The following is a 23,425-nucleotide window of genomic DNA, read 5'->3' as shown; positions in this document are numbered from 1 at the left end:
TGCAACTCGCTCGAGGTTGCACATCTTGAGCTTGGACCGTTCAATGTTTCTATTTTGCTTTCTTTTTTTTACAGTTCAGAACACCTTCTTCCTGTTTTCATTCTTGATGTGTTCAGTTTTTGACATGCTATACACTGGGCCATTTTACCATTAAACCAGAAGGGGGTATGATGGGGAGTTTCCCTTATAACTATTTATCATTTCTAGAAAATTCTCTAAATTTTGTATGTAATGTTTGCATTTTCTGGAATACATGATGTTTGAAAAACAGCAGAACTCTCCATGCATAAGACAGTTTTGTTCCATCTGTACATTGGTGTCCATAATAAACATGTTTTCAGTGTTTAATGTTGTATTCACTCATGGACTTGGTTGTGGTTACTGTGTGACAGTATGAAAGATCTGATGTTCAAGCTGGTCAAGCATATCTATGCGAGAAGCAATAGTGGTCACATAATAACAAAAACAATTTGCTGTACGTTTTTCACAGTCAAAAGATGGATTTTTTATTTGTTTAATAAAAGGCTATAATTTGGATACTATCTTTTTTCAATGCTAATTATTGTTAAGTATGAGATAATTCACTTACCGCAAGTGCATTACTTTTGCAGAGCCACTACAAATGATTATCTTAACAAATCTAAAGTGTGGTAGATTATGCAATAATAATCACTTTTTGGTTTATCATGAAATTTAATTTGCTTCACTCATATTTGCTTACACATTTTTTCCAAAGAATAAATAAATTTACAAACATTTATAAGTAATTTTTATCTGTATATCAGTATGTTGAAATTTACAAATGGAAAACATTAAAAGGTATGTCCCCATAAAAATATTGTTATGTATACATAGGACAATAAAATATGCCTTGCATGCTCCCTTTTATTTACAAAATAATGTTCTTAGAGCTTACTATTTAACAACTTTGTAACATTCTATTATGTTATCACTATACACAGAAAATATAAATCATTACAGTTGTTTTATCAGATTCATTATCCTCACAGGTTCTAGTACAGTAGTTGCTGACATGCACACGACCTCCGATAAAATAGGTTAGTGCAGAGTAAAATGTGCAAAACAGTAGAGCACAACTGTCTGGTGATTATACATAAATGCTAAATGTAATGTGGTTCTTACATGGAGTAGAAGACAATTCAATCAGGGATGTACCCATTCCAATTTTACATTTTTCAGTAATATTTAACTTACTAAAATTACTTATGTTTTAAATGAACAGGTAAAATATATCATTTATTATACAATCACTGCCAGTACTTAAGAAGTCAGTTTTGGCCTAACATAAAATTAAATAAGTGTGAAAGTAGGCAATTGCTCATTTTTCCTTGGAGGAAATGCACGTGTGCGCTCACACACGCATGCTCACACAAGTGCACGCCCACCCGCCAACATGCACACACATACAAACTCTTAAGAACAATATCAAACACAACTATAATTTACTAAATGTAACTGTATCCACAAAATGAGGCATTAAAATATATAGCAAAAAAGGTTTCAAACATGTGTTCATCAATAATGCACGAAAAAATAGTAACAATACTGTATCCATGTCATATATTTAAAAGTATGTTTCCTACTGATCTCTCATCCCCTGTTTCTTTTCTATGGGAGAGTATGTAAGATACAGTACAGGAGGAGGGGATGAGGTCCACTGAGTGAAGTGTATGTTAAATAAAAACTATGATTAAGAAAGGCAAATCAGATATGATTAACAGAGCATGATGTACAACATTCCTGATATCCCTCTATTTTATTTATAGTGGTTGGACTTGCTTTTAATACAAAATTACTTTTAAAATGTCAGGTGTTACTAAGCACATTGAAATAGTAACAAAAATATGACACTTTCAATTAACAGGTTGCAAAAATCATGTTCATGTTCACATTGCAGGTAGTGCAGAACTGTGACAAAATACATCGAACAGTATGCAAGAGGTATGTCAACAGGCACCCACTAACAATATTCGTTCTTGTTAAGAGGAAAAGAAGAACATCTTTGTATGAAAAGCTTGGTTATATTCAGTGTTACCTAACAGGGAAACATCATGATGTCAGTATTTTTTATATTACTTTTGTAATACTTGAAGAACATCTGTAACTGATGTGATGTTGATAAACAAAACACTGCATGGGAACTTGCTTCATTTAATTCTGAGGGACAATATTATGAGTTTTCAGTCTGTCCTCATTATGGAATTCTATGGGCTATGAGAACTTGAAAGTATATATTTAGCACTTTTTCCAGTATTGTAGCCCATATATTAGTGCTACCCATATATTTACACAATTTCATAAGTTTGAACCTTGTGTTATCTGAAGTGCAACGCTATGATCCAAAAAGTAAAAGGAATTCTTGAAGTTCTAAATGAAAATGAGAAACTGGCAACTTGTAATATCAGACATACTAAAACTTCTATGTCTTTTATTGGACACAGATGTGAGGAATGCAATACACTGGAAAAATAACTAATCACAGATAAAAAGAAGTTTATATAAGCCAGTTAGAAGCTACAGATATGGAAAGCCTGTAAACAGAGAAAAATTGAGATAAACCAATAACTAAAGAGCAGATAAATGATAACTAAGTACAGATAAATGAACTAAAATGGAGCAAAAGGAGAGGGGGAAGCATAGGAGGAGGAGAATTGACATTCGAAAAAAGGACCTGAATTGGAATATCTGTTCAGGTGAGCACTGATATATCTTTTTTGGATGTTACAGAGATTCTTGTTAAAGTGTGATATTTGCCTTCATAGCAATGTTCAGATAAATCTTTAGCTACTTTAATTTATTTTGAAGAACCACAACACACATAAGCATTTAATAATGAAAAATTAGAAACTGTATTATTTAAATACTTGTAATATTCAAATATATGGAAGTTGTAAGAAGGACATTTGTACTAAGTTGTAATTTAATCATCTTGCATCAAAAGTACACTAAATGTCAGGACTGTGGAATGTGTGTATACATCTGACAGTTCAGACCGCAGTAGTAACCATACTATGCAAGGACAATATGCCAACTCTAGGAGATAATTTAGGATCTACAAGTTCCTCCAAAACAAGATTGTAGAGGCATATTAAAGGACAAATGGAACCTGCAGCAGGTACATAAGAGAGATAATATAGCTTGGTGTTACTGATGACAGTTTGTAAATACTACATTATAGAACACAAAACTATTGACACAGGGCTCCAATGTATATTTCTGATGATGCACAAAATTACAGTGCAATCACACACATGACAAAACTTATTTCCACAAATATACACTTATGTACAATTGTAAGGCGAGTTAAGGTTCACGAGCAACACTCAAAAGTATTAACATATACATAGATGTAAATTTGTACATAAGCTACATACTGTAAGGAAACATTGCGTTTTAATGTAATTGACAATTCTGAGATATACACTTCTCGTGCCACATGTAGGAAGAATTAAGCATACCCATCTACAACATTTAAAATTACAACAATATTATTTTGCTGCACAGTCTTAATATAACATCAAAGAACAATAAATACATAGGCCACTGAATTAAAACAATCATATTAGCAGGTGAAGTGAGACAAATTTCTTTGTGGCAATTAAAAAATGAATCACATTTGATTAATCTTTCAACTACTGGCATATTAATTGTTCTCTTGTTGAGTTTGTGGAGAGTCAAATGTTTTTGATACTCTTCTTAAAGAAATGTATTTGGTTTAGTCAACAGCTGAACTCTAAGAGTGTGGAGTGTGTTATTCCTCTTCACAGATTAGTTTCCTTGTATCAGCTGTTTTATGACAACTGCACGAGTATGCAAGTCTTAATTGGGTTCTAATGAATGGCAATGTTAAAATCTTGGAGAAAGAAAGCAGTTTTGAATAGTTCATTCAGTTCATATTATGCTGATTCTCATGTAAGATATGATAAAATCTTTTGCCCCAAACTACTCTTAAAAGTAGAATCTGTTAATTCTGGTTTGAGGTTTAAGTCATCATCTGCCTGACTGATTTCCACATGGGGAAAGCATTGCCATTGCTTCCCTCAAAACTGTAGTATTTGACTTCATATTTCTCCCAGTTAACTTCCAGTAGTATATCTCTTAACAAATACTGCAAGGTATCAAAATATTACAAAATGAATAGTAACAAAAAAAGACCACCATTACAAAAAAAAGGGGAAAAAAGTGGAGGTGGGGATGATGATGATGATGACAGATTCAAGGAGATACTTCATTCTGAGGTTAGTTGTCAAAAACAGGAAACATAATTTACATATTAATTGCTTGCAAATGCTTTTGTGTTTATTGGTTCATACCTCACCTGCAAGACCAGGGTATTTTACAGGTTACTGTTAGCACCAAAATTAATTGATAAAACACTTGTAGCACATCAAATCTTGTAGCGGCATTTTCTGAAATAATGAAGTTGTCTAACAGTTACCTTTCTGACAGTTTGGTTCCTAGAAAAGATGACTATAATAATCCAAAAGCAAAATCATAATTCATGCCAATGCCTATTACACGGTCCTCTATACCATACAAATCGTAACTTTTCTCCCTTCTGTTATGCATGAAGACACTTCAGAAAGTTATGTAGAGAGCAGCACACTCCAAAAGAGCTTCATGTTACCTTTTAACATGATCATGGCACGAACTGATCCATTAAAAACCATTGCATTTCAGTCAGCAATAACAATACTGGGTATACTAAATTGACATTTATACTAAGAATACAGGAGTACTTAAGAATGAACAGCCACAAGCAATGAATTCCCATAACCGTCATCTTTCAGGACAAACTCTTAACTGAAAGAAAATTTCTGTTCTGGCCATGTAGCCTTCAAAAAGGACGTATACAAAAAAGCAATGCATCATAATTGCTTTTGATGATACATAAATCTTACGCAATTTGGTACAGCCAAAGAAGGTATGATTTGGCTATTTGTAGAAACACAAAACATAACTTACAGCATCTAAATGCAAAATTCCTAGATCCAACTCACCAGCACTACTAACATTGATGAGTAGGGGGTTAACACAGTAGTACTATTTAGGTCAATTACAAGTGCTTGATATATAGTTGAAAAATACTCAGACGTCAAGAACAACATAACAATCCCAGTCTAAAACAAGGCATGTGCTGACAGGTGTGAATATTATGTCACCATCACATTCATTTGTTACTGTTACAAAATAATAACACAGATTATTTACAAAATAATGTAAAAAGTTCTAGAAGCAACTTGTGGGAGATCAATTTGGATTCTGGAGAAATGTAGGGTCACACAAGGCAGTATCGACCATACTATATATCTTAAAAGATACAACAAAGAAAAACAAACATACATTTATAGTATACATGATTTAGAGAAAGCTATCAATATTATTGACTAGGATACACTCTTTGAAAGAAGTCAGAATGTAGCATGAATGCAGCACAAGGAGCAAAAGATTATCTAGAACTTGTACAGAAATCACACTGCAGTTATAAGAGTCAAAGGATATGAAAGGGAAGCACTAGTTGAGAAGGGTTTTAGAGGGGTCCATATCCTATTCCTGACGTTATTCAACTTGTTTATCCAGCATGAAGTAAGGAAACCAAGGGGAGATTTGGAAAGGGAAGTTAAAGTTCACAGGGAGGAAATAAGACCTTGATGTTTTGCTGTTGACAATGTAATTCTGTCAGACTTAACAAAGGATTTGAAAGATCAGTTAAAAGGAACTGATGGTGTCATGAAAATAGGTTACAAAATGAACATCAACAAAAGTAAAAAAACAGATACTAAAATGTAGTCAAATTAAATCAGGTGATAGTGAGAGATGGGATTAGAAGTTCAGGCACTGAAAGTAGTAGATGAGGACATAAAATGCAGACTTGAGAGCAAGTAAAGTTTTTCTGAAAAATAGAAATTTGTAACAATGGTACATATATATAATTTAAAGTACCCCATTGTGTTTTTCTGTCTGTATGTGACAGCTGGTTTCAGGAACTACCTTAGGGATTTTGATATGGTTTTCACTAATTGATAACTGATTCATGAGAAAGATTTGTGCACACAATTTATAAATGCTCCACTGAATATTGGCTGAACTATGATGAATTATAGTTCTCCACCATGTTTTTTCTGCCTGTATGTATCTCAGGATACTGACACTGTTTTCATCAATAATAGACTGATTTATGATGAAGGTTTGTGTACAAAATTTATTAACACTATGCAAGGCAAGTTGTGTGTTGTTTACTATATCTGTGTGATGCCAAAGCAGGCTGCTATTCTAATATACATTTAAGTGTTACGAAATCTTTTCCGAAATTATTTGTCTATGATGTAGTCTTATAGAGTAGTGAATGATATTCAGTACAAACAAGCAGAGAACAGAAGCGTTTGAAAAGTTATGTTACAGAAGGATGCTGAAGATTAGATGGGTAGATTGGACATCTAATGAAGAGGTACTGAATCAAACTGAGGAGAAAACAAAACATTATGGCAAAATTTGACTAAAAAAAGGGGCCAGTTGACACATTCTGAGGCACCATGGAAGAGTTAATTTGGTAATAGAGCGAAGTGTTAAGGGGTAAAAATAGTAGAAGTAGACCAAAGCTTTAGTACACTAAACAGGTCAGATGGATGTAAGGTGGAGTTGTTATCCAGCAATGTAGAGACTTGAACACGATAGACTAGTGGGGAGAGCTTCATAAAGACAACAGCAACAACAAAAAATAATATTTTGGCCTAGAGCTATAAAGCCATCTTCAATGTAAATAGAGCTTGCCATTTTTGTGTTCACCTTGGGGTTTTATCCATGGTATGTGCATATATCTCTTATGATGGATGTCGACAGATCTCTGTGACAGTATCAATGGAGGAAGTTAACAACAGTTGGCTGCACCATAAAATTTCATTGCTACATCACTCACTGTTACTGCAAGACAGACATGGTTATAAAATTTTGAAAACACTATAATACTTAATAACACATTATGTGGAAGCAGATGTTATTTTGATGTCTCTGTAATGAAGCAAAGTTTTCAACATGGAAGATTTTTTTTTTTTCTATGTGGGGTGCTTGGTAGTAAGATGAGCTATATAAATTTGTTATTGCCTTTGACGTAGTATAACAGCACTCTGTTCTGCTAAGGAAAGTACAATAAAATTTGAAACAGTGAATTGTCCTTGTGTACCACTTACCATTATAGGTATATCTGGGATGATTCTTCGTTTCAATTGCAAAATGATATTACCAATAAAATTGTGTAGCTCCATTGAAATGTATATTGTGTTTGCACAGTGCAGTGTTTCACTCATAGATTTATAATGATGACTTTCACAGATAAAAAACAAGAACTGGACAACATACTTGTTATGGGCAATATGTCGTGACAGGCTTATTAGTTTCTTGGATATTATTGCATATACTCTGCAACACAAACACTTAAAATAGCAAAATTTACTTTTTATTTTAAATATAATTTACGAAAGTGAAAATATGAACATTCAGAATGCATTCATATATAGTATAGTTAACAAAATTTTTCTTTGAATTTATTTACTACATTCACGATGGACGTGCTGCCACATTCACTCACACGTTACTGATTCTTGATTAGTAACACGGTTTCAAATAAAAAACTGCATTTGTAGCAGAGAGGGGGGAGGGGAAATGCTTTTTTTAAATTTTTGTTGTCAGTAACTTTGTATCTGGCAAAACACTTTAAAAACACCTGAATATATAAAATACAAAGGCTGATACAAGCACATAAGAACCATTACACCTCTGTATGCACAATTAATATGTATTATAAACAGCATAAATTCTTACTCTTACAATACTGGATGAAACCAATAGAAACAAACTCCTGATTCCGAGTACTAGGAAAAAAGAATGTTTGGATAACCTTAGTTTGTTTTAAAATTTACTCTCATTATAGTTTGAAATTCTATAATGTTGTGAGTGAAACAGGTTGATAACACTGTTTCTGACTGACTATTGCTGGAAAATGAGTATATGGTGCTTTCACTGTTATTCACCAGTGAGTTAATATTTATAACTTCAACTCGTCGCTGTTTAAAGGTTTATACTGGTTACACATAATTTAACATAATTGAATGAGGCAAAGTCTACAACTTATTCTAAATCACAATGAACTGATGGTTTTTGATGTCAAAATGTAGTAACAAAAATGTATGTCCATGTATTATAAAAAAGGAGGTGACTATTAAAAATGACTAGTAAAAAAAAAAAAAAAAATCCCCACACATGCTAAGACTCTCTGGGTTAAATTATTAATAGAAAATGAAATAGTGACAACTTACAACATTAGTAATGTATCTGACAAGCAGATATCGACTTTAGCAACACCATTTTCTATCAAAATACGTTTTTCAGAAGGAACAGTAGAACTGGAGGTACTGATGATGGAAGGAAGAACACTCAATGTGAAAATAGTGTCACAGTTAGAAATAGTGACCTCATTGTCAGATTTATACTTTATCTGAACAGTGATGCACTTACCACTGATGATTTAGCTATTTGAAAGCTGAATACTGTTGGTATCTACAGTAAGTACTCACTTAAGACTTAATTAATTTTGTTGAATATACTCATAATAAAGAAATATAATGTTTCCAGATCAGTTACGTAAAGCATAATGTACCCTGTTTCCTTTCTTCAACTGAGATCCATTCAGTATGAAACACTGAACTGGTTTGAAAATAAAAACTAAAAATGTACTTTACATAATATGAAATTGACTGTACAGCAAACGCACAGACATACACCACAAACACCATTTGTGAAATCTCTGATGCATACTAATACCGGCATTCACAGAATACAATAGCTGCAATAGTTTGCAAATTAAACCCTGCAGTAACTAGTCCAAATGTCATCCCATTTGCACATGCAGGATTGTAATAAAAATGTCTTATATTTTACATGCCACCCGGTTTTGGTAAGTTGGTGTTGTAAGCACGAATAACTTCTGACTGTGTGACAGCACCACCTTCTTCTTGAGAAAATGCAAAGCCATCTGCCAACAAAAGAACTGAATTTATTACCAGTGAACTATGTGACAATATCTTCCTATAAATTTTCAATGTAACATTCATTTTTAAAGTATGTTGTATAAAGAATAAAAAATACTAAAATACTAAACATAGAGAAACTATTCTTTACTGATACATCACAGTCAGAAGAAATTTTGTATTTCTAAACTACTTTTGTTCTGATTTACCCCATATTTCTATGTGAATACAATCACTTAAAAAAACAACAATTGGTAAGGATAGACTGCTACTCAACACATAGGAGATGATGTGAGGCAGACAGGCACAATGAAAAAGACTACTAAGCATTTAAACTTTCAGACAAAAACATCCTCCATGCACACATGGGCATTGTCTCTGAGTGCTTTAAGACCATGACCAAGTATGTGTGTGAGTTGTGCTTTTCTTTTACATTTTGGAAGGAGGACTTTTTTGTCTGAAAGCTTAAATGTTTAGCAATCTTTTTCATTGTGCCTTTCACTGACTCAATATATTTTCCATGTGGTAAGTAACAGTCTATCCTTTTCATAGTGTTGTTATTCCATCCTAGACTTTATATCATTTAACCATTCTATATGTAAAAAGGATTACTCCAAAAGCAAGCAAGTTTTCTTTCTTCTTGTATGAGCTTATTGACAACTTAGTGATTTGGTGAGTGGTCTCCCTTAATCCAAAAGTATTTACATTCTGCAAGAATTTTTCTACAATGTTTACATTTTGATTCTTTAATTTTTGCTTCACTGTCATCAAGTGATTTTCTTTTCATAATGCATAGAAATGTTGCAAGTGATTCAGAATCTGCCCATGAACACTCTTGGTGTAAATTATCTGTGCTGTTTTGCTTCTTCCCTGAGGAGTAACAAGACTACAACAAAGATTATACAAATGCCTCATGAAAAAGAGCTATGCAGTATTATTTGACACATATACATTCACAGCTCATTCAGTTTATTTGTTTTATGTTATGTAATTCATCACTTCCGAGACATCGTTTTCATTCTAGTCTTTTGTTCTGCTGTCACAATGACTTTTTATTGTCATTTGTCTTAATGTTTATGGAGAAATGTAATGATAATATGTACTCCTGATGATAACTTTTCCCACCACATGTGTATTTTCTGTTGCATATTATCTATCCAGTATTATCTTTTAAATCTATAACACTTTTTGAAACTCAAATACCAATTTTTCTTTCTTGTTTTTGCTTCTTTAAATCTTTCAAATGTAAACTTGCAAATCATAATATCTGAGTTCATAGTTCAACAATGAATTTCACACGCAAAGTTATATATTTATTACCATCACATTATGACTTTGTTCTGCAATAACAACTACAGTTCCTTTTTGTTTGAAGACTGCTTCTACATTTTTATGCAGATGTTGTGTACTTCCATGATCAAAAATTTTCTTGTCTGCTCTATTTTATGCAAAAGTATGCAGGAAAAGCCAGTTGTTATTTATGATTTTAGCATCATGAGCTTGTCATTATTTTTATGCAAACAAAATTTATGATGGATGCCACATAATGTCTAGCTAATTATTGGTTCCCTGTTTCATTCCAGAAAGTGGTTCACTTGCTTTCCATACAGCAACGCAATAAAAGTTATTGCTTGCAATAATAAGAAATATCTGTTATGCTAGTTTTTCCCTAATTTTAATAAAAATATGAGAAGGCAATGCAGAATATTTCAGTCATTCTGTAGTGATGTGCAACTTGAGATGGCTGATCATTTGTTCAGGATTTGTATAAGCAGAAGAATTATTGCATCAAATCCACTAGAAAAATAAATTTGTGAACAGGGAAGGTACAGTGTAAATTGTCCTCAACCAGCAAGGACAAATGAACACTGTATTTACTTAGATGCCAGCAGCATTTATTTTTACAGAAAATAATAACTTCTTTGCAAAATTAATTTTCTGACCTTTTAGATTATGTGCTTCATGTGCAGTAATCATTTTATGTTTTTGGAAATATACTGTAAAAAATAACATGCAGTCTGCATGATTGCTTGATGCCCACATAAACATTGTTCTTAGCTTTCATTCAACAAGCATCAAGTAGTGAAATTCTGTAATCATATGCAGCTGCAAGTGCTTTGAACATGTGAACATGGAAAAACATCAGTATATTTTTAGGAAATTAAAATTTATGTTTGAAAGTCAGATTCCATGAATTCTCTTTAAATATGGCCCCCAATCAATCTACAGTTTAAAGTTTACTCAGATACTGATCTTTTTTTCACATCGAAAATTTTCTTCAGACTGCACCAATTGCTGCAAAATACAGCATAATAACTTTTCCAATCCCAAAGAAAGCAGGTGTTGACAGATGTGAAAATTACCAAACTATCAGTTTAATAAGTCACAGCTGTTACCAAACTATCAGTTTAATAAGTCACAGCTGCAAAATACTAACACGAATTCTTTACAGACGAATGGAAAAACTGATAGAAGCCGACCTCGGGGAAGATCAGTTTGGATTCCGTAGAAATGTTGGAACACGTGAGGCAATACTGACCCTACGACTTATCTTAGAAGAAAGATTAAGGAAAGGCAAACCTACGTTTCTAGCATTTGTAGACTTAGAGAAAGCTTTTGACAATGTTGATTGGAATACTCTCTTTCAAATTCTGAAGGTGGCAGGGGTAAAATACAGGGAGCGAAAGGCTACTTGCAATATGTACAGAAATCAGATGGCAGTTATTAGAGTCAAGGGGTATGAAAGGGAAGCAGTGGTTGGGAATGGAGTGAGACAGGGTTGTAGCCTATCCCTGATGTTATTCAATCTGTATATTGAACAAGCAGTGAAGGAAACAAAAGAAAAGTTCGGAGTAGGTATTAAAATCCATGGAGAAGAAATAAAAACTTTGAGCTTCGTCGATGACATTGTAAAGACAGCAAAGGACTTGGAAGAGCAGCTGAACGGAATGGACAGTATCTTGAAAGGAGGATATAAGATGAACATCAACAAAAGCAAAACGAGGATAATGGAATGTAGTCGAATTAAGTCGGGTGATGCTGAGGGAATTAGATTAGAAAATGAGACACTTAAAATAGAAAAAGAGTTTTGCTATTTGGGGAGCAAAATAAATGATCATGGTCGAAGTAGAGAGGATATAAAATGTAGACTGGCAATGGCAAGGAAAGCGTTTGTGAAGAAGAAAAATTTGTTAACATCGAGTATAGATTTAAATGTCAGGAAGTCGTTTCTGAAAGTATTTGTATGGAGTGTAGCCATGTATGGAAGTGAAACGTGGACGATAAATAGTTTGGACAAAAAGAGAATAGAAGCTTTTGAAATGTGGTGCTACAGAAGAATGCTGAAGATTAGATGGGTAGATCACATAACTAATGAGGAGGTATTGAATGGAATTGGGGAGAAGAGGAGCTTGTGGCACAACTTGACTTAGAAGAAGGGATCGGTTGGTAGGACACGTTCTGAGACATCGAGGGATCACCAATTTAGTATTGGAGGGCAGTGTGGAGGGTAAAAATCGTAGAGGGAGACCAAGAGATGAATACACTCAGCAGATTCAGAAGGACGTAGGCTGCAGTAGGTACTGGGAGATGAAGAAGCTTGCACAGGATAGAGTAGCATGAAGAGCTGCATCAAACCAGTCTCAGGACTGAAGACCAAAACAACAACAACAACAACAACAACAACAACAACTTTTCCTGTAGGTAAAAAAAAAATTATAAAGTTGAATGTTATAAGTGATACTATTTCTGCTAGACTGCTAATTAACATAGCACACACTGTGGAACACTAAGAATGAAAATGTAATACGTACTTCCTTGCGCTGTAATGAACTAACACTGTCTTATGTTAATAGCTTGCAACTGAAAAAAAGAAATTAGAAGTTGCCAATCAATACCTTCTCTTCCTCACAATCATCTAAAAAAGTTATATACTTGAATGCCACATGTTTGTCAAATCAACAGAGATTCAATGAATGGAAGTTGCAGCATAACACCTATAAACATTTTCATCAGCAATCTGTCAGCAGTCAATAACAGTTAAGCTTGAAGTCTGTGAGGTAAGAAGCGATTAACTAGCATAAAAATAAAATAGCTTTCACTGCAAAAGGGGGGGGGGGGGGGTTGGAGATGGAAATTGAGAAAGAAATGTATTCCCAAAGAAATTATTGGAGTCATTTGAAAATTATGTCACTTTGAAAGGTTGGGTAAACTAAAGTGAATCCTTCCTTTCTTGAAAAATAACCCGTGGATCTCCTCAAAGTATCTTGCTTCCAGTTGTATGCATTGCTACGTCATCTCAAGTCACTTTCTTTCGTTTTTTTTTCTTTTCTTCTTTTTTTTCTTTTTTAACCACTCCAATGCATGTTTCCTCAGAAAGGTTTTACCAAGAGTATTTCATAGGCAGAAACAGTCACTCTGGAAAGTGAAACAATGCCCATCAATGATATTGTGTGCTTTTCAAACAGAAATAATTTACAGGAGAGAGATTTGGCCTGTAAACTGGATGTAGAAGTTTGTGAATTTGGGACATTCTAGCTCACAAAATGAGTGTGGTGATTGACCTAAGTTTGGTAATGTTGTGAACAAAATGCTTTGCAGTGCAACCTTTGGCTCCTTTTCCTGGTCATTTTTGAATGACCCTGAAAATTGCACTTCAACACAATAATCTCCAGTTACTGCCCTAACTTGAAATGTGAGTAAGATAGTTTGCTAACACAGGGAAGAAACTGCACACTAATCTTTGTGCCAGACCTGTTGCCTGTTTCATTTTTGTTGAATGAGTGTAAGATCCAGATTAATTGCTGCTGCTTCATATCTGGGTCAAATTGTGTTTCAATCAACTTATGGTGTAGAATATAGGTTCTGACCAACCAGTATTAAATCTATACAAGCCCTGTTTACAGTAAACATGCTCACAATTTCTTTTTCTTGAAGCAGAGTTCTGAAAGGGCATGCTGAACTGTGACTACCTGGAATCAGATTGTCTTTAGTGAGGTATGTTGCACATGAATGAGTAAAAAACCCTTCTCCTTCTCTCTCTCTCAGCAAGAGGGTGTACAGGATCTAAGGAAAGAATTGGTGACAGACATGTCACAGGTTACTATCAAATTTCTATATGCCTATGTGAACATTTAAATCACAATTTGTTACCAATGGAGGAACAGCAGAGTTCTGGAGTAACATTTTAAATTAATTTTCTACATCACACTAAGTAATTTAATAACAAGCCTAGGAAGGAATCCTATGAAAAGTATCATCTCCCACCAAAACAAATGCTCTACACAGAACAGAAAACAAATCAGATTATTTGTGTTGTGATAACTATCTGCCTTGCAGGAAATACATATCATATTTAAACTTTTGATGGCAGCATTAATTATGGCTTACGGTGTGTTTAAAACTGGAGGGTAACCACAAAAATGTTGTTATATTAGGTTTGTGAAGACTGAATTCAAGAACTTTGCTGCACAACAGAAACTTGCTTCTATGTTATCAGTGACATTTCTACATCTTAGATGAAATAAGTTACTTGAATATTTTTGTCAACAATACATAAAAATGCAATTGGTGCTGAACTGTGAATAAAACATCAACTAGTGAACAGCTGCATAAGAATACATTAAGCAAAGAACAAAAAATTACTGTACTGATACTGAAAAGCAGTGCATGTCTATTGTAAATAGCCTTTGTCAGTGTTCTTATTATGACTACAATAGAAGATGTTAATAAAGTTAAGGTATGTACATTACAGTGTTACATCTTATGTTTTTTAGTATAGAGAATATATGAATGGATAGAAGCCCCTCCGTATTTTTACTTCATCTAATTAGCAGCACATTGATGAGAAAAACCAAACTATTAAAATGATCTGATTGGGCACAATACACAGATTAAAATATCTGTATATAGCAACTTGAATGTCAGCAAACAGTTAACAAATAAAACGCGCACACACACACACACACACACACACACACACACACACACACACACACACACAAAATGTTAAGCATCGACATTTCATTCCCCTGCTATTTGGAATTTTGTTATCAACTGTTACAATGTCTCTTAGTTAATCAGAAGAAAAATTGAATTATATCACAACAATAATGTACAATCAAGAATTCCAGTAATCAGTAGCTCCGATACTTACGAGAGAGTTCCACTTCCATATTTACCCTGGTGGCAGAGCATCGGTTGAATGAAAATACACTTCTCACATTCTTCAGGAGCCTTGCTGTTTCCGTCAGTCTGAAAATGTGGGTTGCAATGTTTTCTACGCATTACGAAGGTCTAATCTTAACCCATTTCAATTTTTTTTAATAAAATGAAATTATTGTAACATGCAGTTTCACATAAGCCATGCAAGCGCCCTGATATATATTAAAATACACTGCAACATATATATTTACCTTTTTCTACATGTCCAGAAACGATGAGATCTTTCACTTATATTTTAATTCAACAATAGTTATGTTGCAAAACTATTGTCTTCTCCTCCCCATCCATCATTCATTCTCTAAACTGGACACAAACTTTGATAAGCTTTACGGTCCTCAATGAAAATTTGCTAGTCTTTGTACCACGTCTACAAACCTCCATTCGGGTTAACACATCAGCAATTTTTTACATTCTGAACTCCCTATTTTGCTCTCATGGTAGAGATATGAGTCACTAAAGTTATTCTCATGTGCCTTGATTCATTTATGAGTGCAGGATGTGGACAAATCACCATATACAGTTTTGCAGTACATTATACATCATTCTGCAATGACCAGTATGGGGTAGATGCTATCAGTACAGACTGACTCATTTTCTATGCAATCCACAATGGTGTGCATAAAAAAGACTGGCTCTACACTGTGATTTTGTTTGCCATGTCTTTGATATAAGCATAAAAGAATGATATTTTTAAGTACAAGCTCTTTGAACAAAGTAATTAATAAGCATCTCCAGGGTTTCAGAATATGACAGCCACAAGAGAGATAACAGCAAGAATACATCACTCAATAGATAATCTTCCCAAGTTTCCCACTCATAGCTTCTCCAGTAGTGTAGTTGCAAAATGTGATGCTAGCAGTCATATCATGGCATAAATCAGAGCATTTATATATTTTTCGTATTTGAACTCACTAAATGTGATTAAATCGTGATGATTTATACCAGATGGTCTTCTTCTACACTATGGCAAAATAGGTAATGTCCAGGCCTACCAACTAGGAAGGTGGATACCATGGAAAAAAGCTTTATCACAAGCCCTAACTTGATGTGCTCCTTTTTTATTTTAGGATTAAATAAAAGATTATGTGACTGCACACCCAATGCCATATAGTTCTCACAAGTACTAGGAACAGTCATGAATGTGTCATTGATATCAACCATAATACGTTTGGACACACGTGCAAAGAGTTAGAATTAAGTATTAACATTTGTTATATCATAAATGAAAGCAACATTTAACATTTGAATGATGCACTTAAAACTTGCAGAGATTCTCTATACACTAACATACATCCTTTTGCGGTCTTTCCTGTAGTTGGTGCACAATCATATTCAATGGTTTCATGCTAACAGATATTGCTGCAAAGAATTGTAGTGATTGACAGAGATAAATTAACACCACAGTGTAAGCTGACCGTAACCATGAAGTGTTGTACAGTGGATGAATAGGTGCAAACTAGACTTTTTCCAAAGTTCACACATATACAACATATGAGACTAAATAATGTTACCGAAACGAATGACTCCTTCAGAGATGTTAACCATAAGCTTTCCAGTAGTAGACAGCAGATTTTTTTGGTGGACCAAAGTATATAAATATTGGCATGTGGATATTTTAGGGTTTTGAAAATTACATATTTGTTCATAAAACTGCAGCATGAAAATGTATTTGAACAATTTCAACAAGCACTTGCTTTAACTGAAATATGGTTGGTGAAAATAAAAAAGGTTACAGAGTTATTTAGTATTCCTCTGCTGTGAATTACTGATTTAAAAGCAACTGCCATATTTGAAATTACATTCATTTATACATATTCTCAATTAGTAGCTTAAGTGAACTATGAAGAATGTCTTCATTCCAGAAAAATTAGTGCAATAAAAGTGTTAATATTTAATCTTGGAATGTAACAAGTACAGTGGTTCAATCGGCAAAAGTAAATTTGAATGTAACCAATCTTTAATTGAAGATAGCTTTTAAGTGAATTAGTTTTCGGAAAACTGAAATTGGTCTTCAGAAGAAATGAAACAAAGGCTTTCTAATGAGCAGTATCAATAATCTCAAATCTACTTAGTAGATCTTTCTTATTTTGAACAATACACGATGCAGTAATAATTTCAATTATCCGTTACTCTTAATGAACACGGTTTTCAACAAAACTATATCATTGTAACCAGTGGACTGAAAACCATCACCTGAATAAAATAATGAGATATTGTGTACGTACAGTAACTTGTCAATTTCAAATGTATGGTGTATACAAACAGACAGACAGATACAACTGAAATATAAAGAGAAAAAAATAGTTATTCAGCAGGAGTAGAAAAACAGCAGTTGGAATAGTTACAGGTTGTTACATTTCACTGTTCAGTCTGTGTAACCTTTTTGGCAGTTTTCTCTCTGTACCTCATTCAGACTCTCTGCAAAATTCTTACACTGTAAAACATATATCTACGGTCTGTTCATTTCCACTGAACAATTTATCACCTGTCCATTCATTTAAAATTGGTAATGATCACAAGCAAATTAACAGAAACCCACGGGAGGCGTTCTTTTTAGAGAGCTTCACAAATATGCTTAATATTTATAAGATCTGTTATTGGATCCAATAGCCAGCAAACTGGATATACATCTGATTAAAGTCATTAGTTAGAAGCAAAAATTGAATAGATATTTGAAACTTTTATTATAATTTGGTAATTATCTCCAATGTTCAGTAATTCATATAATGTCTCCAATGTCCATTTTTGACAACTATAATTGTGTTGAAAGTAATAATACAAGTGTAGTGACAAGTTTAGAAAATTGTGTAAAATCAGTCAATATTTTTCATAACCAATATTGTTTTACAAATAGGCAAATGCCACTGAATTAGATCCTACAAAAATAGTTTTGATATTGACAACAAGATAATTTTTCAACTTAATCAAATAGGTGCAGTACCATTATTAACCCACTTTGCTGCAATAAGTGAACAAACTCATCACTGGTTACAAAAATATCTTTGCTGCAGTCAGTACAGTGAAAGTTGTTGATAGTTGTCTACTCTCATTTTTGTTCCATCCTATGCTAGCACAAAAAAAGTTATTAGTGAAATAACTACGCAATTATTTTATGTGATGCGATATAAAGGACAAGTTCCCACAGTGATGTCCTGAAAAAACAAAAGCAAGGAAAACAGCGTGAATGTATCATCACGAATAAGGGATTTTTTGATGCAAGCACCAGAAGCTGGGATCACGATGGAACAGCACTTATCGCTTGACACACGATCACCATTCACAACTATTAATTCACCACAAAACAGAATGATAGATGAAAATACACAAGATACATGTGGCATGGAAATGTTAAGCTTCCCCTGAAGACAACACAACACCCAGTCATCTCGAGGCAGGAAAAATCCCTGACCCCGCTGAGAATCGAACCCAGGACCCCGTGCAATGGATGCGAGAACACTACCGCAAGACCACGAGCTGCGGACCATGTAAAATTAGACAGAGTAGAGCGCGCACGGAGGCTTTCAGACAGTCGTTTTTCCCGCGAACCATACGCGACTGGAACAGGAAAGGGAGGTAATGACAGTGGCACGTAAAGTGCCCTCCACCACACACCGTTGGGTGGCTTGCGGAGTATAAATGTAGATGTAGATGTAGATGTCCACAATGTTTTTTATTGCTTTACAATTACAAATCTCTTGGAAAATTACCATTTGTATTTTGCTATATGGATGACATTATTGTATTCTCTACTTCAACAGAACAGCATGTTACACACCTATGACAGATTTTCTACCACCTACAAGAATATGGCAAAATTATTAATGAAGCAAAGACTGCTGTGGAAGAATGTTAGGTTAAATTCCTGGGATACTTGGTCTCCATGGCAGACCTGTCACTGTTGCCCAAGAGGGTCTAAGCAGTTCCTAGGTATGCTGAACTGTTAGTAACATCACTTGCTTAAACTAGCTGCCATCCAAGACCAACTCACAGCGTTACTCACCAGCAGAAATGCTACAGGAAATCATAAAGTACTGTGGACTCCAGAGGCTGAAGCAGCTTTCCATGACCTAAAGAAATATCTATCACAGGCAACGCTGCAGTGACAATCAAGATTGAACGCCCCTTTGTTATGATAGATGTAAGCCATACGAAAGTAGGAGCTGCTTTGAAAACAAAAATTAGATGGAAAATGGCAGCTGCAGTCTTTTTTCTTTAGGAACCTGACTTAACAGTAGCAAAAATGGAGTGTTATTGACTACGAGTTGCTTGCTATTTACTTAGTGATCAAGTATTTCCACTTAGACAATGAAGAGAGGCATTTTGCAATTTTTATGGACCATGTGCTGCTAGGAGCCATTTTTCAGGTTCTCAGTTCACCACATTAGTGCAGGCAGGTTGAGTATATCACATAGTTCACAACTGATGGGCATCACATAGCAGGAGGGACAATGTGGTTGCAGGTTGCTTGTCACAGAACTGCACCAGTTTAAACTCCAATAATTGGGCAGGGGTAGCTTTGAAACAAGAAGATCCTCTCATGCACTGTGTAATACAAGAACAATAAACAGTGTTGCAGTTCAGATGAGTGTCAGTCCCGAATGTGCCAGATGGAATTTGGTGTGACATAGTGGAAAGGAAGCAGCAACCCTACATACCAGAACAATATTGTCATGAAGCAATGCACTGCTTAACTTAGCACTGCTTAACTTAGCACATCTCTGAGGTGTTTAAATAGAGGGTTCCCGTGGTAGAACTTCTGCAAACAACTTCATGCATGGATCTACCACACTGATGCTGTTTGTAATAAAAGTTACCCTATTCAATCTCTATGGTTGCTTTCATGTATTTTCTTGTTTCTGTGGTCCTGATAAGCAGTGCCACTAATTTGACCACTAAACTTTATCTCCATACACAGAGGATCAAGGGCTGTAAGAGAGCTACTACTCTCTAGGAATTCATTATGAAGTCACGTAACCACAATTTAAGGAAATCTTCCATATTCAACTATTCTCATAACTCATTACAGCACTGAGTGAATAGATCACTTATTACAATATGCTTGTAGCTAGTCTTTATATGATACTCCAGCGTATGATATACAGTTGGTGAGTCATTAACTAAGTCCGTGATTATTTTAACGAGCTTCTTTTTCTCTGGTGTGAAACCATTGTCATCCAGACCTCTTCTCATTTGAGGTCCACAGCACCCTCAAGCCACAATGGCAAAGTGTAAACAACTTCTCCATTGTAAGTAAAACCAGTCACTTGTCATTGCATCCTGTTAATGCACCGTGCTCACATTTTTCCCTTCACATATGCACAGAAGTCAAAAAAATGTGTGCACAGTATGCAGTCCACTACTTAATAACTACTGAAATATGTTTTTAACTCCCACAAACATCTTTCTTTCTTCAGTCAAAGAAGATAATAGCGGAATGTGTTAAGCCAGAAAATCTAATGTTACACTACATCCTGGGGTCCAAGCCACAGCTACATTAGTCTCCACCAAAATCATGTGAACTGGAGTGCAAGAACGTCATCACACATGGGCATGTGCATGCCTGACATGCCAGCATTAATAAGATTGGCAGGCATGTCTTTGCACCTACTGCTCACTTTCTGGCATCATTGGTAAGATTTTTGCACATACGTATGGACATCATAGGGCTGCTACCATGCTCTGCAGGACAACGTTACTTGTTAATGATGATCAATCATTTTAATAGGTGGCCAGAAGTTGTCACAATACAGGACAATATCTGCTGAATCAGTTGTGAGGGTGATAATGCACCCTTGGTTTTCCAGGTTTGGCATTCCATGAGACATGACTACAGATAGCAGATGGCAATTTGAAACTCAACATTTCAATGAATTTTTACTACCATACAGCTGCAACCACCTCCGCACTACAAGCTACCATCCAGCCAGCAATAGAGCACTAGAATGTTTCACCACATGCTCAAAACTGCCGTAATATGCAACTCATCATCATTGTTCCCTAGTCCCAATCGGATTAAGAACAAGCCGCACGGAGTGGCCGCGTGGTTAGAGGCAACATGTCACTGACTGCATGGTCACTCCCGCCGGAAGTTCGAGTCCTCCCTCGGGCATAGGTGTGAGTGTTGCTCTTAGCATAAGTTAGTTTAAGTAGTGTGTAAGTATAGGGACTGATGACCTCAGCAGTTTGCTACCTAAGAAATTCACACACATTTGAACATTTGGATTAAGAATGACAGTGAGGGAGGATATATAATGGTCTCCCGCACAACTGGTTGACCACGAGCAGCTGAGGGTTTCTGGAGAATTAATCTTACCAGCACCTGCACAACCAGTTGTCCCTGAGCTATGCATGCAGTTTGAACAACTCAGCATCAGAATTAGGAACTCTCAGCCTACTAGTCATGTCAGATATGGTGACCAGAGTTTGTTCACAGTCCTAAAAAATGTTCCACGTGTGGCTCAGGGATGACACAGTGCACCCACACATTGTTTTACTGTGCTCTGTATCACAAAGAGTCACAATTTCAAAATTGAAAAGGAGTAATCTTTTACTTCACCAGCTGTATTCACAAGAACTGTCAGGCAAATCAAATATAAGTTCCCCCACGTACGGGAGCATCTGGTTTTGAAAAAAGGAGGAAGGATGGTGGAGGCATCACTAATTTCCTTCACTGCAGTAAGCAAGCAAATCCACTGCTGACATTAAAAATTACTTTGCTGCAGTGAGCATAGTGACAGTTGTTGGTATTTATTTACCCTTGTTTTTTGTTTTAGCCTATGGGAGCACAATAAAAGTTACTAGTAAAATAACTGAGCAATTATTTTACATGACAAGATGAGTTTCCAAACAGGAAACTTAAAAATGAGGAAGATTAGGCTTTAATGATCCATCAACATTGACATCATTGGGAACAAGGTACTCATACAAACTCAGGCTGGGCACCACAAAATACGAATCAGAACATCTTGGTGAGCATTTCGGTGCTATACTCCTGAATATGAGCCAAATGTCACAACACTTCAACACCTCACTTAGTATACAGGTGGACTGTGACAACGTGTGTAACTTAATAAAATTAATCAGCCACCAAAACAAGCTTTGCAATATTTATAATCTTGAAACTTATCTCAGTTTCTGCTAAGGCAATGCTCAATCCCTGGTCACAGTCAGAATACATTCTTATTATAGAAATTTTAATGCTGTGACTAGAAAGAAACCTATACACAATCATACACACCTATAAACAACTTGCTTCTCACAGTCATGCATGTGAAAGTAATTGGACAAATGTTGAAATCTCCACAACTAAATTTGTGAAAGCAAGCCTCCATTAATCTGGAAAGGCATGATGGCTGGTTGTGAACAAGATGAAAGTTGAAGTCATTTGGGGAAAAAGGACCATGTTGTTGCCAATATGAACAAAGGGATTCAAATGCAATGTTTCGCAGTGGATGAAGTCATGCCTGATCAGGTATGACTGCAGTTCCACCAGCAAACATGATGGGTTAACATTTCAAGTTGTGGAAATAATAATTTTTAAGACTGACAGTTTTTACTGTCCAGAATATTTATGCTGTTTGCATGCATGACTGAAAGAACAGACACTGTTGACGATAATTATTCTATACATATTGATACTTGTTCTACAGCGTGTTTGTGTGTTAACAGGAGATAGATGATGCTCCACTCGACAATTTGAGGTAGGGAACCTGGGTTCAGAGAAGCCAGAGTAAGGAGATAATTAGAGTAAAATCACATTACTGTGTACTTTTTTACTTCCATTAGTTACAGGTAACTGCAAATACCATCGCTGACACAGTGAACGGACCATTTGTACTGTAATCTTACAAAATGTGCTGAAACTGATAGCCATCAACCTCAATGCAAGCATGACATCAGTAAACAAGATTCTGACGCACCCTGACAAATATCCTTGCTGTGTTTCAAATCACATCACAGGCAGCTACAATTCTGGCAACTATTTCCATCTCCATATCCACTGCAGTCTCATACACAAGTGATTTTAGATATCCCCATAGGAAATAATCACAGGGGAGTCAGGTCAGGTGACCTTGCTGGCCATGGAATAGGATCTCTCCTTCCAATCCAGTGACCAGGAAATACAGCACTGGGATGGTTGCGGACATCCACCAATGAAC

General features: G+C 35.2%; 1 protein-coding gene across 6 annotated transcripts in view; it reads right to left on the bottom strand.

Annotated features, from left to right (window-relative positions):
• Window positions 1–7,122: 7,122 nt before the first annotated feature.
• Window positions 7,123–23,425, bottom strand: part of LOC126174902 (probable phospholipid-transporting ATPase IA) — a 639,177-nt gene continuing 622,874 nt past the window's right edge. For 3 of the 6 annotated variants that reach the window (XM_049921326.1, XM_049921325.1, XM_049921327.1), the window contains 2 exons: window positions 15,199–15,296; window positions 7,123–9,049 (listed from right to left, as the gene is read on the bottom strand). In XM_049921326.1, coding sequence (XP_049777283.1) covers window positions 8,952–9,049; window positions 15,199–15,296 — 196 coding nt within the window. In that variant the 3' untranslated portion in view covers window positions 7,123–8,951. Of the gene's footprint in view, window positions 9,050–15,198; window positions 15,297–23,425 lie in introns of those variants that run through there. The other 3 variants (XR_007535496.1, XM_049921330.1, XM_049921329.1) reach the window with 2 other exon arrangements.

This window comes from Schistocerca cancellata, chromosome 3 (assembly GCF_023864275.1).
Source record: "Schistocerca cancellata isolate TAMUIC-IGC-003103 chromosome 3, iqSchCanc2.1, whole genome shotgun sequence".
Taxonomy (NCBI): Eukaryota; Metazoa; Arthropoda; class Insecta; order Orthoptera; family Acrididae; genus Schistocerca; species Schistocerca cancellata.
Note: the sequence above shows the minus strand (reverse complement) of the source record. Positions and strands in the feature narration are given on the sequence as shown.